Here is a 19,780-nt window from a genome sequence, read left to right on the forward strand (position 1 = left end):
GTTTATTTGGTGAAATACGATTTCACTTCTGACATAATGTTTCACGCATTGGACATAGTGGAGGTTCAGCAAAAGTAGATTTCACATTAAGCTTTTAACCTCAAGACACTGTTTTATAATATTAATATACTATATTAACATAGTATTGCTATACTGATATTGGCCTTTGTGGCAATATCAGAAGCTAAAAGCATCAGACTTCGGAGATACCTAACTGATGTAATGGAAGCACTCATGGCATTGCCTTTATTGGTGGAGAATACTATATTCTTTCACAGAGGAAATCCTAATATGGTGATTTATATTTTTAAAAAGGAATGATATTTCCTGTTGCTCTGAGTCGTGTCCTATTTAAGAGATCCACTTTGGGGCTATCATGAAGCACTGATGAATATGAAATAAAAATATTAAGACAACTGGTATCAGGACTTTATTAAGCTTTTCACTGGATACAAAGAAACTTTTCTAAACATTAAGAACACGATCTTATCAAAAAAAATTTCACATTTGCTAAACAGAACTGTAGGCATGTATTTTCTATACACCACATTTATTAAAGTATCAATGACCAGATCCTAAAAAGAGAAGGCACAGATCTGTCTCCCTCTGGTGAATTTCTAGTGTCCAATGAAGGAAATGTCACCAGCTCTGCAAATTCCCATCCTATAGACATGAAGCCAATCAACACAAATGTGTGACAGCAGGGGCCATGAGATGGAAATGTTACATTAAGGGATTTGGATTTTCTTATCACTTACACAAATTTCAAGAGAGGAGGTAGCTATCCAAATGTTCTGAAACTCCATCCACATTCGGACTCTGTCAAGGATTCACCATTGGATACAACAGTATTTGAAAACTCTATTTTAGGAATGCCGACATGGTTCTACTCTCTGAAAAGTGTTCTAGAAACTGGCCTTAGATCCCACTGTTCTTACTCTGGGACGTGTTGGGTTTCCTCAGAAAAAGTGCTGGTTGTTATAATCTGCTTTGGCAAGCGTCTCTGTCAGGTGCTGGCTTCATTGTCAGGCACTGCATTCTATCTCCCACCTGCTGCGCGAGTAGGCACCGACAAAGCTGTGTTCAGACCTCAGACTCCTCTCTTCCTCAGGCAGTCAAGAGAGTTCCTTTCTATGTCAAATTTTCTACAGTTCTGTAGGAGACCAGTTCTAATCTGATAAAAATAATCTGTGGTAAGATGTTAATGAGAAAAGTAAGGGATTAGTTTGTTACCTCTCTGAAAGAAAAAAATAATAAATTTTAAAAGAGGTCCTGGTATGGGTTGGAAGGTGCTACTATACTCCAGGGTCATTTTAAATGTCTGGGTGTGTTACTGGTTGTCCCAATTATTGAGAAATGTTACTTAAGGGATTAAGGGGGGCAGGTGGAGTGAGACTTGTATCTCACAACAGGCCAGTGAATGTGGCATTAATCTTATAAAAGTTCTTATATGATTATTCCTCCTATATTTGAGTTGGTCCTTCATAATGCATTTGTAGGACTTGGCATGGGCCAATATTTTCCTTCATGAAGGGTATTAGGACTATGGATTTTCGTGAAGTATCTTAACACAGGAGTGTAGAAAGAGGTAGGATTTTACCCCCTATAGGTAGGTAGCCCTGATGAAAAAAGTAGAAAGTCAGGATGGATAGGGATGCCAGATTAGAGAAAAATACAAACACAACCAGTTAAATGTGAATTTTAGATTAACAATGAGTAATTTTTTTGTATAAGTACATCTCATGAAATATTGGGAAAATACTTATACTAAAAATATTCATATGTATCTGAAATTTGAATTTCACTGGGTGTCCTGTATTCTACCTAGCAACCTTAAATATGGGACAAAAATAATTGAAGATGGAGAAAGAGAGGAAAGAAGATTGATTAATATTCCATACCAAGATCCCAGGCCCAAAGATTACAGAGTTTTGCTTTGAACATGGCCACCTGTGCAGATCCTCAAATTAGTATTTAGTTTTTTATTGCTAAACTGCATATAGGCAGATAGCAAAAATTTAAGAGTGTTGCATCCTGTTTTTTTGCAAAGGGTACCACCTAATGTTGATGGGTCTTTACTGACTCTCACAGGGCCAAGGCAGTTCATCTCACTTGAGAAGATCCAATTTTTTAAAAAGTAATGGTTTGGAGAAACAATTTTTTATGGAAAGCTTATCCTTTAAGCAAAATGGGTTCCATATTTGGAAGAACAGCTTTAGGAATGCACTGGTTCTGTTGTTGATGGAAATGAATCTGAATTTAGTTTCTTTGCATGTTAATGAAGTTAATAAATTAATTGATGTTTGAAACTTAAAGAGCATTGGGTGTTCCACAAGCTGGACTATTTGCTTGTGGAACTCAAATGAGTGCTAAAGCACATTTCTCATGTGATTTAAAAAAAAGCCCATTTTTAACAAAAATATAATTTCTTTTAAAATTTTAATCCCAAATTGAAACAATAACAAAAATGTCAATGAATTAAGGCTGGTCATAATGTGCCCTTTTTCTTTAGGATAAGTTTGATTTTGTATAAGATACAGTATACTTAATACACACATACAAGCACATACTTCTGACTCATACAAATACACATTTGGGACTAATACCTACAAAAGAGTATCACAAATGAAATAAAAATTGCACAATTTTCAACTGACTTAATCAACACGTTTTACAAATTCTACGGAACATTTTATCGCTGTCATTGGGAAAACAAATAAGTTAGAGCATTATTTAAAACTGTATGTAACACAGGAGCCACCAGTAAGTTATGGCAAATACAGCATTTACACCATTGTGTCACTGAAATCTAGTTGAAAAAACTAAAGTGCTATAAAATAAAATACTTTTAAAAACCTTGTTTAGCATATCCTGAGGGACACTACGCATTATTTTCTATTAGCAATTCAAAAAGCCAGCACTCTACCTGTGGAGCTCTCATTTGGACTAGCAACCAAAGGTCAGAAGATTGTGTCATTGGATCATTAAAATTGTAGAACTGAAAAAGTCATGAAAACATACATTTCCTGAGACTTCCAAACTTCCAGTCTGGAATCCTAACAGGGGAGATCCTGAATGGGTAACCTTGGCTAAAACATGTTAGAACTCAAAGAACTTAAAACAACATTAAGCGAAGATGCCATGTCTGTCTGTTTGTGATTTATATTTAAGTCCATCCTTGATTCTCTAGCTTGAAGTGTAATTGACAGTGTAGTTAGACTATTACTGCTAGGCATTTCTTATTTATGAAGATCTCATTTTTCATTGGTTTTCTAGTGATTTTTCTCCTCTTAAATATTTGAATTATGTTTGTCCCTACTTATGTAGGAGATATTAATTTTAAGAGTTAAAATGACAATAGAATCAGGTTGAGTGATTAGAGTGCAGTTTCGGCTTGAATAATGTGTGAGATGTGCATGGTGTGTGTGTGTGTGTGTGTGTGTGTGTGTGTGTGTGTGTGTGTGTGTGAGTACGTGTGTACACACACAGGTGCATACATACCAAATACTTTATGCTCTAATACATTCATTGTTAGGTGGCACTCCATGAAACGTGAGTTTTCCCAGTATGGCTGAAAGTGAATATTGAGGTCATCATATAGAATATCCTAAGGCTTTTAAAAGTCATTCTCTGCATTCATATGATTGTGTAGTAATAAGGGAGACATAAAGAATAATGGCAGGAGTATCTAAATATTTGTCCTTCGAAATTACAGACAGGAAAGCAAACCAAAAAATGATACTCTTTGTATATTTTCCCTCATCTCAGCCACTCCTTTGAATTCCTGCTGTAAATTGGGTAAAAGTTGGATTTTGTTTCTGTTTTCTTTGCCTTGCAGGACCTGTGATGGAAAAGTCTTAAGAAATAAGCAAAACAAAAAATGCACCAAGATGTATCTCCTACCATTTGGGGGTCTATTTGTAGCCCTTGTGCTCTAACTCTCTGGAAACTCAATGCCCAGCTAAGACAAAGGAGCTTAGGCTGATGGTAAGCTCTGATTGCATACCACTAGTCCTCACCCCCTACCTCTTTATTTAAGGCCCACAGCCTGCTCCCTAAGTGTGTCCCAGAGCAGGGCCAATGGGCAGAAGACAGCCAAAGGCATTTTCCCTCCATTCCCCTTGCAAAGGAATCCTTCCTAGTGAACTCTTCCTCTAGTGGAGGATGCATGGTTCACTTCTACCTGTTCCCTCCTTTCGAAATTAAGGCAAGTCCATTTACTCCCAGTGCCTGTTACATAGATACTGTACATCCACATGGACACCAAACATTGGCTTGGAAGTATCTTTTGTCAAACAAGGACTCTATGTGCATATCATTAATAGCAATTAAAAGCTTTCTCTAACTCAGAAACCGGAAAATTAATCTAATGCTTCAGCATGTTTGTTTTTTTCCAGCACCCAAATGACAGATATGACAAAGCTAATTCTAAGCAAACATAAGAAAGCATCTAAGTTCAAGAAAACACAACATAGTTACCTCTATATTTTATTCATTTTTCATTTGTATTGAATATGTTGAAAGATCTGTTTTCTCATACATTTATAAGTTAAATCCTTGTGTCACTGCAAGTGTGCTTGGCTAAAGATCCTCCTGAGGGATGAATAATGAATAGTCAGAGAAAACCTCCCCAAAAAACAACTTCACAGGACATAAATTTCAATAAGCTATAGTCCTTTAGAAAGGATTCATATTCAATTGCATATAAAGAGCAGGTGAGAGAGATAGAAAGGCAATAAAACTGCAAGGGGAGGGAAAGCAGAAAGAAAATTATATTTGTAGATAATTAATATCGATTTTTACAAAAATATTTGAACATGATCAGCTACTCTACTTTCAAAAATCTCATCAACTCTTTTTCATACATTGTTAAGGGTTTTGGTCCTAAAATTAAATTATTTAATATTACCTAAGTTTTCACTTGAAAAGAAGAATTTCACTGTGTCTGTCCATGACTGTGTGTGTTTGTGTGTATTTGTGTCTGTCTGCCTGCACAAGAGTGGGTATATATTGATATATTTTGTCTGTTGAGACATATACACACAATTGGAATGGAGATCATATCTGTTGTGTGTATATGCATGCTACTTGGTCAACCACACACACCTGCACACTTTTCATAAATGTTCTCTTCAGTATAAACAATTTCTCTTCCTTCCCCACAGCTGCTAATAAGCACTATTTTCTCATAGTGAGTATTTATAATCTTTTAATCAACTCTTGAATATTTATAATTTTGATGTATGTAACCTTGGAATTAAATCCCTTACCTAGGACTCAGAGATTAAACCACATGTCATACATCTAAATTAACTGAAAACTGAGAGCATGCTTTTATTTCTCTATGGCCCCATTTTACATGGACTGTGTTTTCCCAGGAAACTATTGAGGTGAGATTATTTCTAAACATGAAGATAAAATAATTCAGAATTGTACAAATTCAGCAAATTTTATAGAGTTTTATAAATGCCTCACAATATTCCTGTGAGGCATATTGGTAAGGGCTATCATGCTCTTTTAAGATTGTTTAGAGCTGTCAAGTATCACAAAGACACCAAGGCAGAAGCAGTGCTCAAAGTTGCATTACCATTTTTCTTCCTCATACACCTGGACTATCAAATGGTGGATGGCAGAAACTTTCTGTGAAACTTGGGCCTCTGCCTCAAACTTGACCCTGGGGTGGGACACAGAAGTGATTTTCAATAAGTCTGCCCAAATCACATGTATTTAAGAATCTCCTAAAAATATTTCACTGATCCTTGAGAGTTCACGGTCATAGTTTCAAAAACATTGCTCTAATTCACTCTGCCACCCTTCCATTTTCCTCAACTTCAAGTAAAAAAACTCAGATTGAACCTTCTCAGAATATATTCCTCAAAATCTGGGATTTAGAATGACATATTTAGAAATCTCAATTTGTTAGGAAAGCTTGCTCAATCTTTCATTTCTTTCTTTTCTTCTTTTTATTTTTTCAGTCAAGATAATTGTTAGAAGAAATTTTATAAGATTTATTTTCAGAGTTTTCTGATTTTAACAACACTTGTCATAATTTTTCATTTACTGAGCATTTGTAGGACAATATTAGTTAAGAGATTTCTGAATTACAATGATATCCATCTCTTCCCCCACCCCCATTTTTCACTATGGAGTTGGCACTAATAGTTCTTCCACAAAAGTTTTTACTCTATATTTATAGCTGCCTTAAATAGAAATACTGTGAAACACTATTGTTTTTATATAACACAAAAATTACTGATTATGCCCACCAATATTACTTATGCAGGGAAACAGATTTGATGCATATTGTTTATGACCCAAAGTTAGTGAGATTGCAGACTACAGAATATTATACCAGGTCCCACAAAACAAGTACATTTTAGCACAACAATGTATTGATAATACACGTTATGTTGGGCATTTAATTATTTTTAAGTCCCATACAACAGCTGATTAAAAAGAGCGAGCTAGCGAGGGAGCAGAAAGGTTCATTTAGAGGATACACAGTGTAGGAGCCCTAGGTTGAAATCAGAAACACAATCAAGTAAACACTCATAAGTTACAAAAACTAATTCTGAGAAACGAAATGTACTAGTTTTTTTTTTATTCCTAACACTAGAAGTAGGTTTTGATCATCAAATGGGAAATGAAATATTTATAGTAATGTAGAGTATGATAATAATCACTGAAGAAATGGTTTCCCCCTTTTCCCACCCACTTTCAGCCCTTATTCCCTCAGAGACTCAGTGGAATAGGAAGATCAGAGTGTTTATAGATAATATGCCTAATACAGTGAGTTTTCTCTATCTTATTCACTGGCACTCCAAATGGTACTATCAAGTGTTGGCTTCCCCTTCATCAAAGACATAGTTGAGCTTTATGACAGTGCTGATGAAATCACCAAGTTCTACGAAATCGGCAGTGACAATATTGATGCCACTCTCTCCTGGCTTCTGCGTGCGGACCCACTGCATCATGGCAGGAAGAGCTCTGAGAAAGGAAAGAAAAAAGAGAAGTCACAGAAGGAAAGATATTATTTTTCGAGCTCACGATTCCCAGGACTTCCTTTAGTTTTTTAACTTATTAAAATAAATGCCCCAATTACAGACACAGAATGGAGAAAAAAGCTAAATGGACAATGGCAAATTCTTAACCTCTGAAGTGACTCTGCAGGAGAAATACAGCCATCTCTGGAATCCACGAGGGATTGGTTCCAGGAATTCCCACAGATACCAAAGTCTGTGGATGCTCAAGTGTCTTATATAAAATGAAGTAGTAAAGTCATCCTTTCTCATCCGCGGTTTCTGCATCCGTGAATTCAACCAACCTGGGATCAATTTTATGGATACGGAACCCTAGGATATGGAAGGATGGCTGTAGTCACTACCTTGGTCCACATTGGACTCCATCTTTGGAGATCTCAGATGCCATGAGAATTTATAGAGAAGCTTCTCTACTAAGGAAACAACATTCTTGAACTCATATTCTAGTTTGGTATAGTGTGATTGCAAACCCTGCAAAGCTATGGGGTAGTGAGGTCAGAGATGCGTACATGCACTTAGCAAACATTTATTATGAACCCACTATTTTCAGCAAATATGCTGGATATTGTAAATAGATTTAAGGGCAAAACTCCCTGCATTTGACAAGTGCATGGTTTGGTGGTGGGCAGGTGGACAAGGAAGAAAATTTTAATACTGTATAGCACAATCAATGCTCATCCTTTAAACATATTTACTGATCACCTCTTCTGTTCCAGACACCCTTGAAGGCACTTGGAAAACTTGAGTGAACAAAGCAGATACAAATATCCACCTGTGTGGAGCTTACAGTCTAATAAGGAAAGACAAACGATGACTAATAATCATAAATTAATTATATCATTTGATAGGAAGGAATAAGTGCTATTAAAACGCAGCAAAAAAGGAGGATTTGGAGTGCATAGATAGAGAGGTGTGGAGCAGATCGCAACTTAAAATAGGTGCTTATGCAGGTCCATTGACAAGAGGACATTTGTGCGAGGGTTTGAAGGAGACAAGGGAGTTGTCATGTAGAAAGCTAGGGAAAGCGTTTCAGTTCCTGCCATGGCCCTGAAATGGTAGCATGCCTAAATGTGGCAAAAGAAAGAAGAAAGTATTAAAAGATGAAGTTAGAGAAATAATAAGGAAAGGGAGACAGATGCTGTAGAGCACTGTAGGCTATTATAAGGGTTTTGAGGTTTACTCTGAGCAAAATGGGGCGTCTTTGGAGGATCTTGAGCAAAAGAGTGTTATGATCTGACTTAATTATAAAAGATGATTCATTACCATGACAGCATAGTGGAGAGTCACCTAGCCTAGCTTGCCAAGTCAGGAAAAACTTTTCAGAAGAGCGCTCCCTGAATGTTGAGGGATTAGGGAGATTTAGCTGGGTAAAGGTGGGAACAGAGTGATGCAGTGCATTTTCAGACAGAAGAAATAGCATTCCTTCATTCATTGACAGGAATAGGGTGTGCTTAGGAGTAGGGCGTGCAGACAGATCCAGGAGATGTTAGGAAAGATGCAATATCCTATGGCAGCATATTGAAGAGAAGCCACTATGACCTAAGGGAGCGGGAAGGGAGGTTGACATGAAAAAGGGATAAATGAACTGAGGTCTGAGAGATGGTAGTGCAATGACAATGAAAGAGTGAGGAAATACATGTGGACATTAATTTCCTGGATGAGATGGAGGGAGAGAGAGAAGTGAGTGGGTAGAGAGACAATGATGAAATTAAGAATCTCAGAGAAGTTACAAAATTTAAGGAAGTCTTAAAAATGTTGGAGAAATAAGAAGGAACCGGATGATAGAGGGCTTTCAGAAATGTAGACCAACTGAAAGCTGTTAACCAGGGAAATAATATGCTTAGACTTGTGATTCAGACAGAGTGGTCTGCCTTCATTGTGAACAAATGAATGGAAGAAAGCAAGACTGGGATCAGGGCTAACAATTAAGGAGCTGTGGAAGGAAGCCAGACCAGAGATAATGGTAGCTTACATCTCAGTGGAAACAATAGATATATTTGAAAGGAACTGAGGAGATAAAATGACAACATTTGACTGGTGTGGGATTGGATGTAGATGGAGAGGGAGAAAGAAGCCATGAATGATGCCTAGATTTCTAGCGGTATTCTGGCAGGTGAGCATCATTCGCTAATCTTGGAAACACAGCACTGAAGGCTTTCCAGTGGATGTGCTAAGATCAATCTGAGACATGTTGACTTTGAGGTGACTTTGGGACATATGAGTTGAGATCTTAATTCACAGTTAAGTACAGTTCTGATATTCAGGACATAGAGCTGGTCAAGAGTCATTACATAGAAAGAATAGTTAGAGCTATGAGAGTGGATAAAATGACCTGGGAAGATAGTATAAAGAAGGACGAGAAGAGAAAATTTGAAAATCAACAACATGGGCAGAAAAGTTGATTCAATTAAAAAAAGAGAGAAGTAGGTATAGAAGTACGATGAAAATTAGGAGCAGGTAGTGTCATGAAAATAAAGGAGAAAAGAAATCCATGCTTCTTTTGGTTTGTGAGGTTGAAGCATAGAATGTAATATGTGTGTCTTTCTCCAGACCTCAGAAAGTGTATCTAGTCAAGCTTGACCCATCCAGGCAAAACTGAATCAACTGCCTTGGACTACATTCATCCTGTGAGTAATACCTTAAAAATTCAGATCCACATTTTTCAGCATACAGATAGAGGAGGATACAAGTGCTTCTAAAAGAGCATAACATTGATTTAAAAGGTCCATTACCAAAATAAATAAATAAATAAATATATAAATAAAAGGTCCATTGCCTTCAGAAAATAGACTGGCAGGTGGAGAAATTTGGTCTTCACAACAACAGCTTCAGAAGAGAATTCTATCTTGAAATGAAAAATCTGGATCCCTAGAGCACAGGCTCAGTGTTTTCAAGTTCGTTAGAAAGACAGATGCCGTGGCAATGTGTATGCAGCCACTTGGGTTTGAATTCCATTACTTTCTCTTCTGCACTTGCTAGGGCAGATGGTTACATCTCTGTTGTGAATATAGTATCACCTTGGCATTTTAGAAAAAGCAGACACTCTTTGGAAAAAGTGTCAGAACGAGTGCATTTCCTGGGAAGAATAGTTCTCTAGCAGATATACTCACTTTGAGACGTGAGAGGTGGGGTAGAGAAGCGTGATGCTGATGTATTAAGTTTAACCAAGTAGCTGGCTTACCAGATCCCTAGGGTACTAGGTTTTGGGAGGCTCCTGAGCAACAGAACCCCCATTTTAGAACCATGACCATCACAGAAAGAGATACTCAGATGCCCACTACTGCTCTAAGACTGAAATTCCTGGGCCTGTATTTAGAACAACTAATCGTTATCCCCATGGAGCTATGTTAGGAGAATATGAGTGCTCTTCTCTGTTTCTCTATAAAATAGATTGCTTTGAGGATTGATGAAATATCATCTTGGAATAGCTTTTAGGCCTCAGGTGAAATAGGAGTTTTACATTTAAATGCTGTTTCTCTGAATCATGGGAATATTTCTCTTTTTCTGTTCAGATATAGTTTTGTAAGTCAGTATGATACCAAAGACAAAACAAGCAATAACACCAAGTTGAATATGAAATACTCAGACAGACTTAAGTAGAATTATGTTAAACAAAAAGACTCAGTATACTGGATTAAAACTAGCAAATGGGGCTTCCCTGGTGGCGCAGTGGTTGAGAGTCCGCCTGCCGATGCAGGGGACACGGGTTCGTGCCCCGGTCCGGGAAGATCCCACATGCTGCGGAGCGGCTGGGCCCGTGAGCCATGGCCGCTGAGCCTGCGCGTCCGGAGCCTGTGCTCTACAACGGGAGAGGCCACAACAGTGAGAGGCCCGCGTACCGCAAAAAAAAAACAAAAACAAAAAACTAGCAAATGCTACTGAAGTTATGATGATTATTTAGAGTGGCATTTCTTAAACTTTTAAAATTATTTCCCCCTTATGGAGCCTTTTAAAATATTTTTTCCCTCCTCACCCTCCTTCTCAATAAAATTTTAATACCACAGATAGACTCTAAATATGTTTATAAGTTGTTTGTATATACCTGTGCTTTTTACGTAAAAAGAGTAAATTTGCCCTCCTGAGAATCAATTTTTATATTAGGTAATTAGAGTAAATTGAAAAGCCTACTCTGGTGGTAATAAAGTATTGTCTCAGTGTAATAATTTTCATGGTATAAGACAAACTGGTTAACAAAGACCTACTGTATAGCACAGGGAGCTCTACTCAATATTCTGTAATGACCTATATGGGAAAAGACTCTAAAATTGAGTAGATATATGTACACGTATAACTGAATCACTTTTCTGTACACCTGAAACTAGCACAACATTGTTAATCAACCATACTCCAATATAAATTTTTTTTTAATTTTTAAAAAATTAAAAAGAAAAACTGGTTTAACTTTAATTTTAAAAAATCACTCATTCAACAAAGATATACTGTATCTGTGGAAGACAGCGTTCTAGAGCCATTTTGGGGTTCAGACCTTCCTCACCTCTCTCCAAGAAACGTTGCCACAGCCCTGCCACCAAACTGTTTTTTCGTGCCTTTTCTACACTACAGTCACAGCACTCTTTCTCTCAACCAAATGCATTATTCTTCTACACGAACACTGCAAAGTCTTCTGTCACCTACAAGATGCATAGGCTCTTGATCAGTATATATGAGTCCCTCCATCCTCCCTCACACATCCACCACACTCACCTCTCTTCGGCTGCATTTGTTGCTACTTCCTACATGCTCATTTTTTCTCTAGTAATACTGAAATGCTTATGTTTTCTCCCAAACATACCCTGTGGTTTCATGCCTCTTTTTTTTTTTTTTTTTTTTTCAGGGCTTCTCTCTATATGAAATACCATTCTTTCTTTCAGTACCCTTCTTGGTCTAATTTCTGCTTGCCCTTCAAGACTTGGCCCAGGCAGCATCTCCATCCCTCAAGTCCAAATCTGGGTGAAGAACTCTTTTCTTGATGCTTTATCTCCATAAGCACAGTTCTGTAACTACACACTGCACATGGCATTCAGATTTTCCACTTCCATGCCTATTTCTATCAGCACCTGCACACTTTTCAAAAAACAAAAATCATATCATAGTCATCAAAATATCCCCTGTACTTGCCACAATCCCTGGGACCCAAAAGGAAAATAGCACATTTATTGAACTCAAATGTTACCTAGAAATCCTGGTCTCAGCTGTCTCAAAGTCTAACAAGTAAAATGGATGTGAACCAACCATGACAATACAATATGGCACAACAGACATGGGCATAGGATTCTATGGGAGCATGTAGGTAAAATAATTTATTTCACTTGGGAGAAATTATGGAGAAATTTAATGAGCATGTCACAAAATAGGTGACATATGAGCTTGGTCAAGACTTTTTAGATGAAGAAGAAGAAAGCATTTCAAGAAAAGGGAATAGCACATCCAATAGAATATGGGCTGTATAGTAGATCTCCAGAACTTATCTCTCATAACAGAAACTTTGTACACTTTAATCATCACCTCCCCATTTCTCCCTCTCTCCAGCACCTGTGAACACCATTCTATTCTCTGCTTCTATGAGTTTGACTGTTTTTGATTACACATATAACTGAGATCACATAGTATTTGTATTTCTCTGTCTGGCTTATTTCACTTAGCAAAATGCCCTCCTAACAAAACTGTACTGTATACTAAGATTTGCTAAGAGGGTAGATCCTATGTTAAGTGCTCTTACCACACACACACATAAAAAAATAATAAAGGGGTCAGGAGGAAACTTTGGGAGGTGATGGATATATTTATAGCCTTGATGGTGATGGTTTCATGGGTATGTACCTATCTCCAAACTCATCGAGTTGTATACATTAAAAATGTACAGCATTTTATATGTCAGACCTCAATAAAGTATTTTTTTAAAAAAAGCATATGGGCATGAAAGAGAGGACATGATTAGAAAAGACAAGGTGACCAGAGAGTAGGCGCCATGGAGGTGTGGGGACACTAGGGGGACTGACTGGAATAGGGGAGGAACAGGAATGTGTTGGGCCAGATGGTTAACGCCTCCTTTGACAACCTGTGAAGTCAGAGCTTCCCTTTATATGCACTTAGGTTTGCTGTTGATTTCGTCTAAAGAAGAGTTCTTTGATTTTCCCATGCAATGAAGAATCTAATATTAATTCCATACAAAGTCTATCATCTAATGGCACTGAAACTTGTATTCTCTTCACTTATAAATAAAGAGCTTAGGAAGTTCCCTTTGGAAGTTCTCAGATTGCTACGAGATCCTAAAAAGCCCTCATTTGCTCATTCATTCATTCATTTTTTCATATTAGTTCCACCTTTATAACCAAAAAGTTGCTAGCAGAAATTTGAAGAGCATTCACTAATATTATGAAGGAAAATATTTCTTAGTGAAATTATGTAGTCTGAAGAGATTACTAAATTCTCTTTGAATTTGTATATTAATATTTTAGTATCTATTTATGGAATAGTCTCCTTTGGTCTCCTATAGTCACATAGAAAGATGTGACTAAATAGGTACTGCAATGTTGTCTTTTAAATGCCCCTCTTTTTCTTAATCTCTCATTTTCATTAGATGCTGGATTTACAGTGTGGATTTAGTCTGTTTATTCGCAAGACCTCACTGACTACCAGGAGAATCATTTCAAGATAAAGAAAAATTTAAATAAAATCCTAGCACTACTGTCAAATCTGGAGCCAGACTGTTTCTGCTCAAGTCTCAGCACCGGCATTAATTATGAGCAAGTTAGTTGACACTCTAAGCCTCAGTTTTATCATCTATTACATTAGCATATTAATGAGGATTAAAGTGCTTAGATGAGTGCCTGGCTCTCTGTGAGTGGTAATGTATTGAATATCCACTGAGTGACAGCCCAGGCAATGCCCTGCTCCAGAGTCTCAAAGAAGGAAGGCAGCAGGGAATTCTGAGGGCAACACCCAGCCATAATACAGTTGTGATGTAAAAATGAGCCTGCGGGATTTCTTTCCAACCTTCACAATTTCCTATCAATGATAGAAAGTGGGTGGGGGGGATGTCCTTGTGTATAAGGGCAAGACCGGCAATGAAGCTTTAGGGAAGTATCCTTGGAAGGGTTTTTTGGGGGGGGCACATAATTGGGGCAAACGTCCAAATATGCTTTTCCCATCATAGATTCTAACTTAAGTTAGCAAAAGAGCAGGTCCAGAACCAAAATTTGGTACGTGAAACCTCAGAGCCCTTCTCCAGAATATGGAGCTCTCCTGAGGAAAGGCATCTTCAAACAGTTTGCAGGCTTCTTAGAGAAGAAACAGGCAAGTCTACAGGAATCAGAAACCCTTCCTCCAAGGAAGCAACAGGAGAGCAGCGATGTGGGAGCCAGGTCTTCTGATGTTCTAGCTTTGAGAAACAATTTTGAAAAGATTTAAAGGAAAAGATTTAGGAATTGGAAGTGCTGAGTTCAGTAACCCTCAGTGTGCTGACCCTGACTTATTAATTCATGTCAGTCTCCTACCTAGGATGCTTCAATCACCCCTCACTGCTTTTAGCATAAAGATAAAAATTCTTAACTGGTCTATAGGCTCTGAACAGCAGCTACTAGCTGCTCCTCCAGTTTCATCTCTGGTCCCTCTCTCCCTCACTGAATTCTAGCCACATCCACAGTCTTACTCATTTTGACCAGCCTAATTTTCCTCAGGGAACATTGTAAGGGCTGTTGTTTGTTCGCTGTTTGTTTTTTTTTTTTCTTCACCAAGAATACCTCATCTTCCCTGCCCCTTCACTTGACCAACTCACTCACTTTTCTTTCAGGTGATAGTTTAAATGTCACTTCTTCAAAACACTAGTCAGAATTGTAATTATATTTACATGCTTGATCAACACCTGCCCCCTATCTAGACAGCAGTGGCTTTGAGGACAAAGACTGTCTGTTTTCTCATTGTTGGAGCCCAAAGGCTCAGCATAGCACTTGGCATAGACTGAGTACTCGATAAATTTGTATTGAATAAATAGATTTTATTTTTAGAAACAAAAGGTTGAGTTTTAGAATAAAAGTGCAGGCAGTAACATAATTCATGGAAAGACTGCTCAGTTTTCCTCACCGTGGCTATTGCCACAGATTTTAGTTTGTGAATTCACTGCTATTTTGCTGAACAAAAGTCTTTTAAAAATTAACTTGAAGGATTTTAACTTTTCTGTACTTGGCAGGTCTTACTGGCAAATTTCCAAATTGAACAGTCAATTTGCAAAATGACTTTTCCTGCATTACACGTAAAGTGTCCTGAGAGTCTGTGTTAATAATGACAATAGTAGTCATCATCTCTCTAAGAATAAAGTTTATTAGCATTAAACTTAAACAGATTTCTTTATTTACTATCAATTTATTGTTAATTATAATTACTTATCATTTAATTAGAATTAAATTTATTAGGAACCCATGTCAAATTCATATTCAAGTGTGTGTGTATACCTAATACTTTTATAAAAAATGCATTTTATATATGCTACTTCTCTAAATTCTCTAAACTGTTGTATTTTGTGGTTATGAATGAACAATGTGGATAATAAAACACTTGAATCTTTCAGTGAATTTTATTTGAATATATTTAATTTTCAATGAAATGTTTCTTTTGTTGAACGAAATAGAATCTTTAAATTAAATTAATTTTTACAGAACTCTCTGATGCCCTTGGAAATAAAGATTACAATGAAATGTCAGAGCCTTGTTACTGCCTTTCTTAAACCCAGCCTCTCCTGAGAAATGGAGGCTTCACTGGTCTGCAAAATTTAAAATAATGATCACAGGTCTTTCTTCCCTTGGGCAACTGAGTCACTCAGGACCAACTAATTCAACTCAAGTCTGACATATTTAAAATGTGATTTCCTGTCAATCTAGCCATTTCTGAAGGCTTAGAAATTTCACTTGAAAATGTAAAGGAGGGAAAGATGAAACAAAAAGAAACTCTTTCCCAAAAGGTTGGCATTTCATGCACTGAATCATACAGTGATTGATAAAAGGCAGGGCCTTTGCATCTGTAGTTTTAAACCCCAGAAAGGGCTTCAGAATAACTTCAGGTAGACAGATGGATGTATCTCAGAGATTGTAACTTGCATGAAGACAAGGCTTAGCATTTTTCGCTAAACCTGTTTCTGTTTAGAAAGGAGCATATCTGATTTATGCCTGATAAAAATAACTCATTTTTGGAAAAAAAAACCTTTTTCCCCTGAGATTGCACTCAGAGAAAGAATGAAGTCATGTGAATGATCTGCAAAACAAATGCCCTAAAATCAACTCTAGAGATTTTAGAGGACTTGGGCTTTCTTGAATAAGAGACTAAAGTCCTCCCAAGTCTTCCTATGACAAGCACTATGTACTTTCAGAACTAAATCCCCACAACTATTTAGGTGTAAAACAGAAAATAATGAAAGTTACAACTAAACATAAAGCTGGTTTGAATTTTTCCCTCTGTGGCCATGAAAGGAAGAAATCCCTCTCTCCTTAACCTTCTCAGATTCTCTGCTCAAATCAAGTTCAAACTCCATCTGCAGCTTGATAAAGACATCTGTTCAATGCATATTTATAAAGCACCTCTTATGTGCTACATATGATTCTGTGTGCTGAGGACGCCAGGGTGCTCAGAAAGAGACCCAACCCTTGCCCTCTTGGTCTATACCTTCTAGTTGGGGAGAGAGAGAGATTTATTAAAAACAAACAACAAGCACCATTTATTGAAGAGGCTGTCTTTTCTCCATTGTATATTCTTGCCTCCTTTATCAAAGATAAGGTGACCATAGGTGCATGGGTTTATTTCTGGGCTTTCTATCCTGTTCCATTGATCTATATTTCTGTTTTTGTACCAGTACCATACTGTCTTGATTACTGTAGCTTTGTAGTATAGTCTGAATTCAGGGAGTCTGATTCCTCCAGCTCCGTTTTTCTTTCTCAAGATTGCTTTGGCTATTCAGGGTCTTTTGTGTTTCCATACAAATACCCTGAGAAAACCATAATTCAAAAAGAGTCATGTACCACAATGTTCATTGCAGCTTTATTTACAATAGCCAGGACATGGAAGCAACCTAAGTGTCCATCGACAGACGAATGGATAAAGAAGATGTGGCACATATTTACAATGGAATATTACTCAGCCATAAAAAGAAACAAAATTGAGTTATTTGTAGTGAGGTGAATGGACTTAGAGTCTGTCATACAGAGTGAATTAAGTCAGAAAGAGAAAAACAAATATCGTATGCTAACACATATATATGGGATCTAAAAAAAAAATGGTTCTGAAGAACGTAGGGGCAGGACAGGAATAAAGATGCAGACATAGAGAATGGACTTGAGGACACGGGGAGGGGGAAGGGTAAGCTGGGACAAAGTGAGAGAGTGGGATTGACATATATACACTACCAAATATAAAATAGATAGCTAGTGGGAAGCAGCCACATAGCACAGGGAGATCAGCTCAGTGCTTTGTGACCACCTAGCGAGGTTGGGATAGGGAGGGTCGGGGGGAGACGCAAGAGGGAGAGGATATGGGGACATATGTATATATATAGTTGATTCACTTTGTTATAAAGCAGAAACTAACACACCATTGTAAAGCAATTATACTCCAATAAAGATGTTAGAAAAAAAATAAAGACTCTATGTAAAGTAAAAACAAAAAAAAATGAACAAACAAAAACTATCAAGTCAACTGGATTGGTGTTGAGAGAAATTTCAGTTCTGGCCCTGACTATAGTAATGTCTTTTATTGTGTTTTATAATCTTGCATAAATTATATTAACCCTGTGAGTCCCAATTTTTCCTATTTGGAAAATTAGGCGTGACAACACTTGGGGTAGAGACCCCCGCACAAGGTGATGATCTCTATGTGGGTACTATTCAGATGTAAGGTCGGGGTTGTTCATAACACCTCGGCCACAGCCATGAGGGCTGACATGCTCCGGGGGCCACAAGATAAGGACACAAGAGCCACTGTCACACCAGGAATATCGGGGGACTGACTGACCCTCGCCTTCACCCTAACTATCCTAGCCACCTTCAGTTTTCAAAGGGACAGATTCCAAGTTCTCAAGAAGACATGGGAACAATCCCACCTCCCTCTCATGCCTGGAAGTTTGTTAGTTTAGTTTAGCTTTGTGTTTGTTTGACAAAAAGTAATGCAGTCAAATCAAAGCAAAAGACCCCATCTGTTTCCTTTGATGATGGCAAAAGTAGCCCTTTTTATTGTGGCAAGGAAGAAAACCGTCAAAAATCCATTTTCAATTAAAATAAGATCAAATAAACTGCAAGAAGAATGGTGTTTAGAGTTCATAAAACGTGCTGTGTCCTCAGGCCCATCACTCCCTTCAGCCCCTGTTTCAGAATAAGCCATAAACCCTGGCAGGAGACAGAATATGAGCACAGCCAGCCCTCGATGGGGCCTCCGCACTATTCTGTCTGCTGATTTTCTAAGGGAGAGAAGGAAGAAAGAAAGCTTCGTACATTCTAAACAAAGAGACCCTTCAGTGTATTAATAAGATTTAGACTGCCAATGAGGCAGACAGTGGGCGGCTTTTTTTCAAGGGTAGAGTCTCAATATAATGAACACATCTGTGTGGGATCAAGTGTTCTCACCTCACAGTCTCTTCCTCAGTACCAAATAGCCGCTCACTCAGAACAAATGCTCCGGGAATCTGGGGACTCAAAGCTCAGAAGCAATTTACTTTACTCAAAGCATACAGTTTCTATTTGCTGGCACCTGCCTGTCCTTTCTCCTCTTTGGAAAGATTTCCATTTGCAGAGAAAGAGCTGCTGCTCACCTGTGCAGAAAAGAAGTTTTAACATTTCTGGTTTTGCCTGGAACAAACATGTCAAGGACTATCTAGGTTTATCCCTTCACTCTCAATTGTTCCTGACTTGGGGATCCTGGATCTCGGGATAGCAGAGGTAATAATGTTGAAAGTCACAAAAGAAATCAGTCACCCATGAACTGTGGTCACACAGCTTAACTGAAATGCTGCTCTTCTTAACAATGGGCAGAACCATTTTATCAGTTCAGGTTTAGTATTGACCATCTGTTGCTTATTTGAAATTCTAGTGGAAATCTGCATGCTTTTAATTTTAACAATGGAGAGATAAATTATTACCTATAAAATATACATGTATTAAGAGAAGATGGTTTCTGTGAGGAAAAATGGTGTAAGAGATTCTTTGTTTAAACTGAATTATAGTTTCTGTACAATATTATATAAGTTACAGGTGTACAATAAAGTGATTCACAGTTTTTAAAGCTTATACTATACTTATAGTTATTATAAAATATTGGTTACATTCCCTGTGTTGTACTATATATCCTTGTACTTATTTTATACACAGTAGTTTGTACCTCTTACTCCCCTACCCCTATATTTCCCCTCTCCCCTTACCTCTCCCCACTGGTAACCACTAGTTTGTTCTCTATATCTGTGAATCTGCTTCTTTTTTGTTTTATTCACTAGTTTGTCGAATTTTTTAGGTTCCACATGTAAGTGAAATCATACAGTATTTGTCTTTCTCTGTCTGACTTATCTCACTTAGCACAATACCCTCCAAGTCCATCCATGTTGTTGCAAATGGCAAAAATTTCATTCTTTTTTATGGCTTAGTAGTATTCCATTGTGTATATACCACATCTTCTTTATCCATCCATCTGTAGAGATTCTTGATGGTGAAATCCTGGGAACTGTTTGTCCCCATCATGTTCATATATTCTCTCTCACTTTCAATAGATTT

General features: G+C 37.5%; 1 protein-coding gene across 2 annotated transcripts in view; it reads right to left on the bottom strand.

The window, feature by feature from the left end:
* Nucleotides 1-19,780, bottom strand: part of PLCXD3 (phosphatidylinositol specific phospholipase C X domain containing 3) — a 207,020-nt gene that overhangs the window by 15,178 nt on the left and 172,062 nt on the right. The window contains exon 3 of one of the 2 annotated variants that reach the window (XM_029217278.1): nt 6,703-6,987. The exons of the other annotated variant lie outside the window; for it this stretch is intronic. Within the exon in view, the coding sequence (XP_029073111.1) occupies nt 6,834-6,987 (154 nt within the window). The 3' untranslated portion in view covers nt 6,703-6,833. Of the gene's footprint in view, nt 1-6,702; nt 6,988-19,780 lie in introns of those variants that run through there. 2 annotated transcript variants of the gene reach the window in all.

Source organism: Monodon monoceros, unplaced genomic scaffold (genome assembly GCF_005190385.1).
Source record: "Monodon monoceros isolate NGI ecotype Baffin Bay Population unplaced genomic scaffold, NGI_Narwhal_1 Super_Scaffold_12, whole genome shotgun sequence".
In the NCBI taxonomy this organism is placed as follows: Eukaryota; Metazoa; Chordata; class Mammalia; order Artiodactyla; family Monodontidae; genus Monodon; species Monodon monoceros.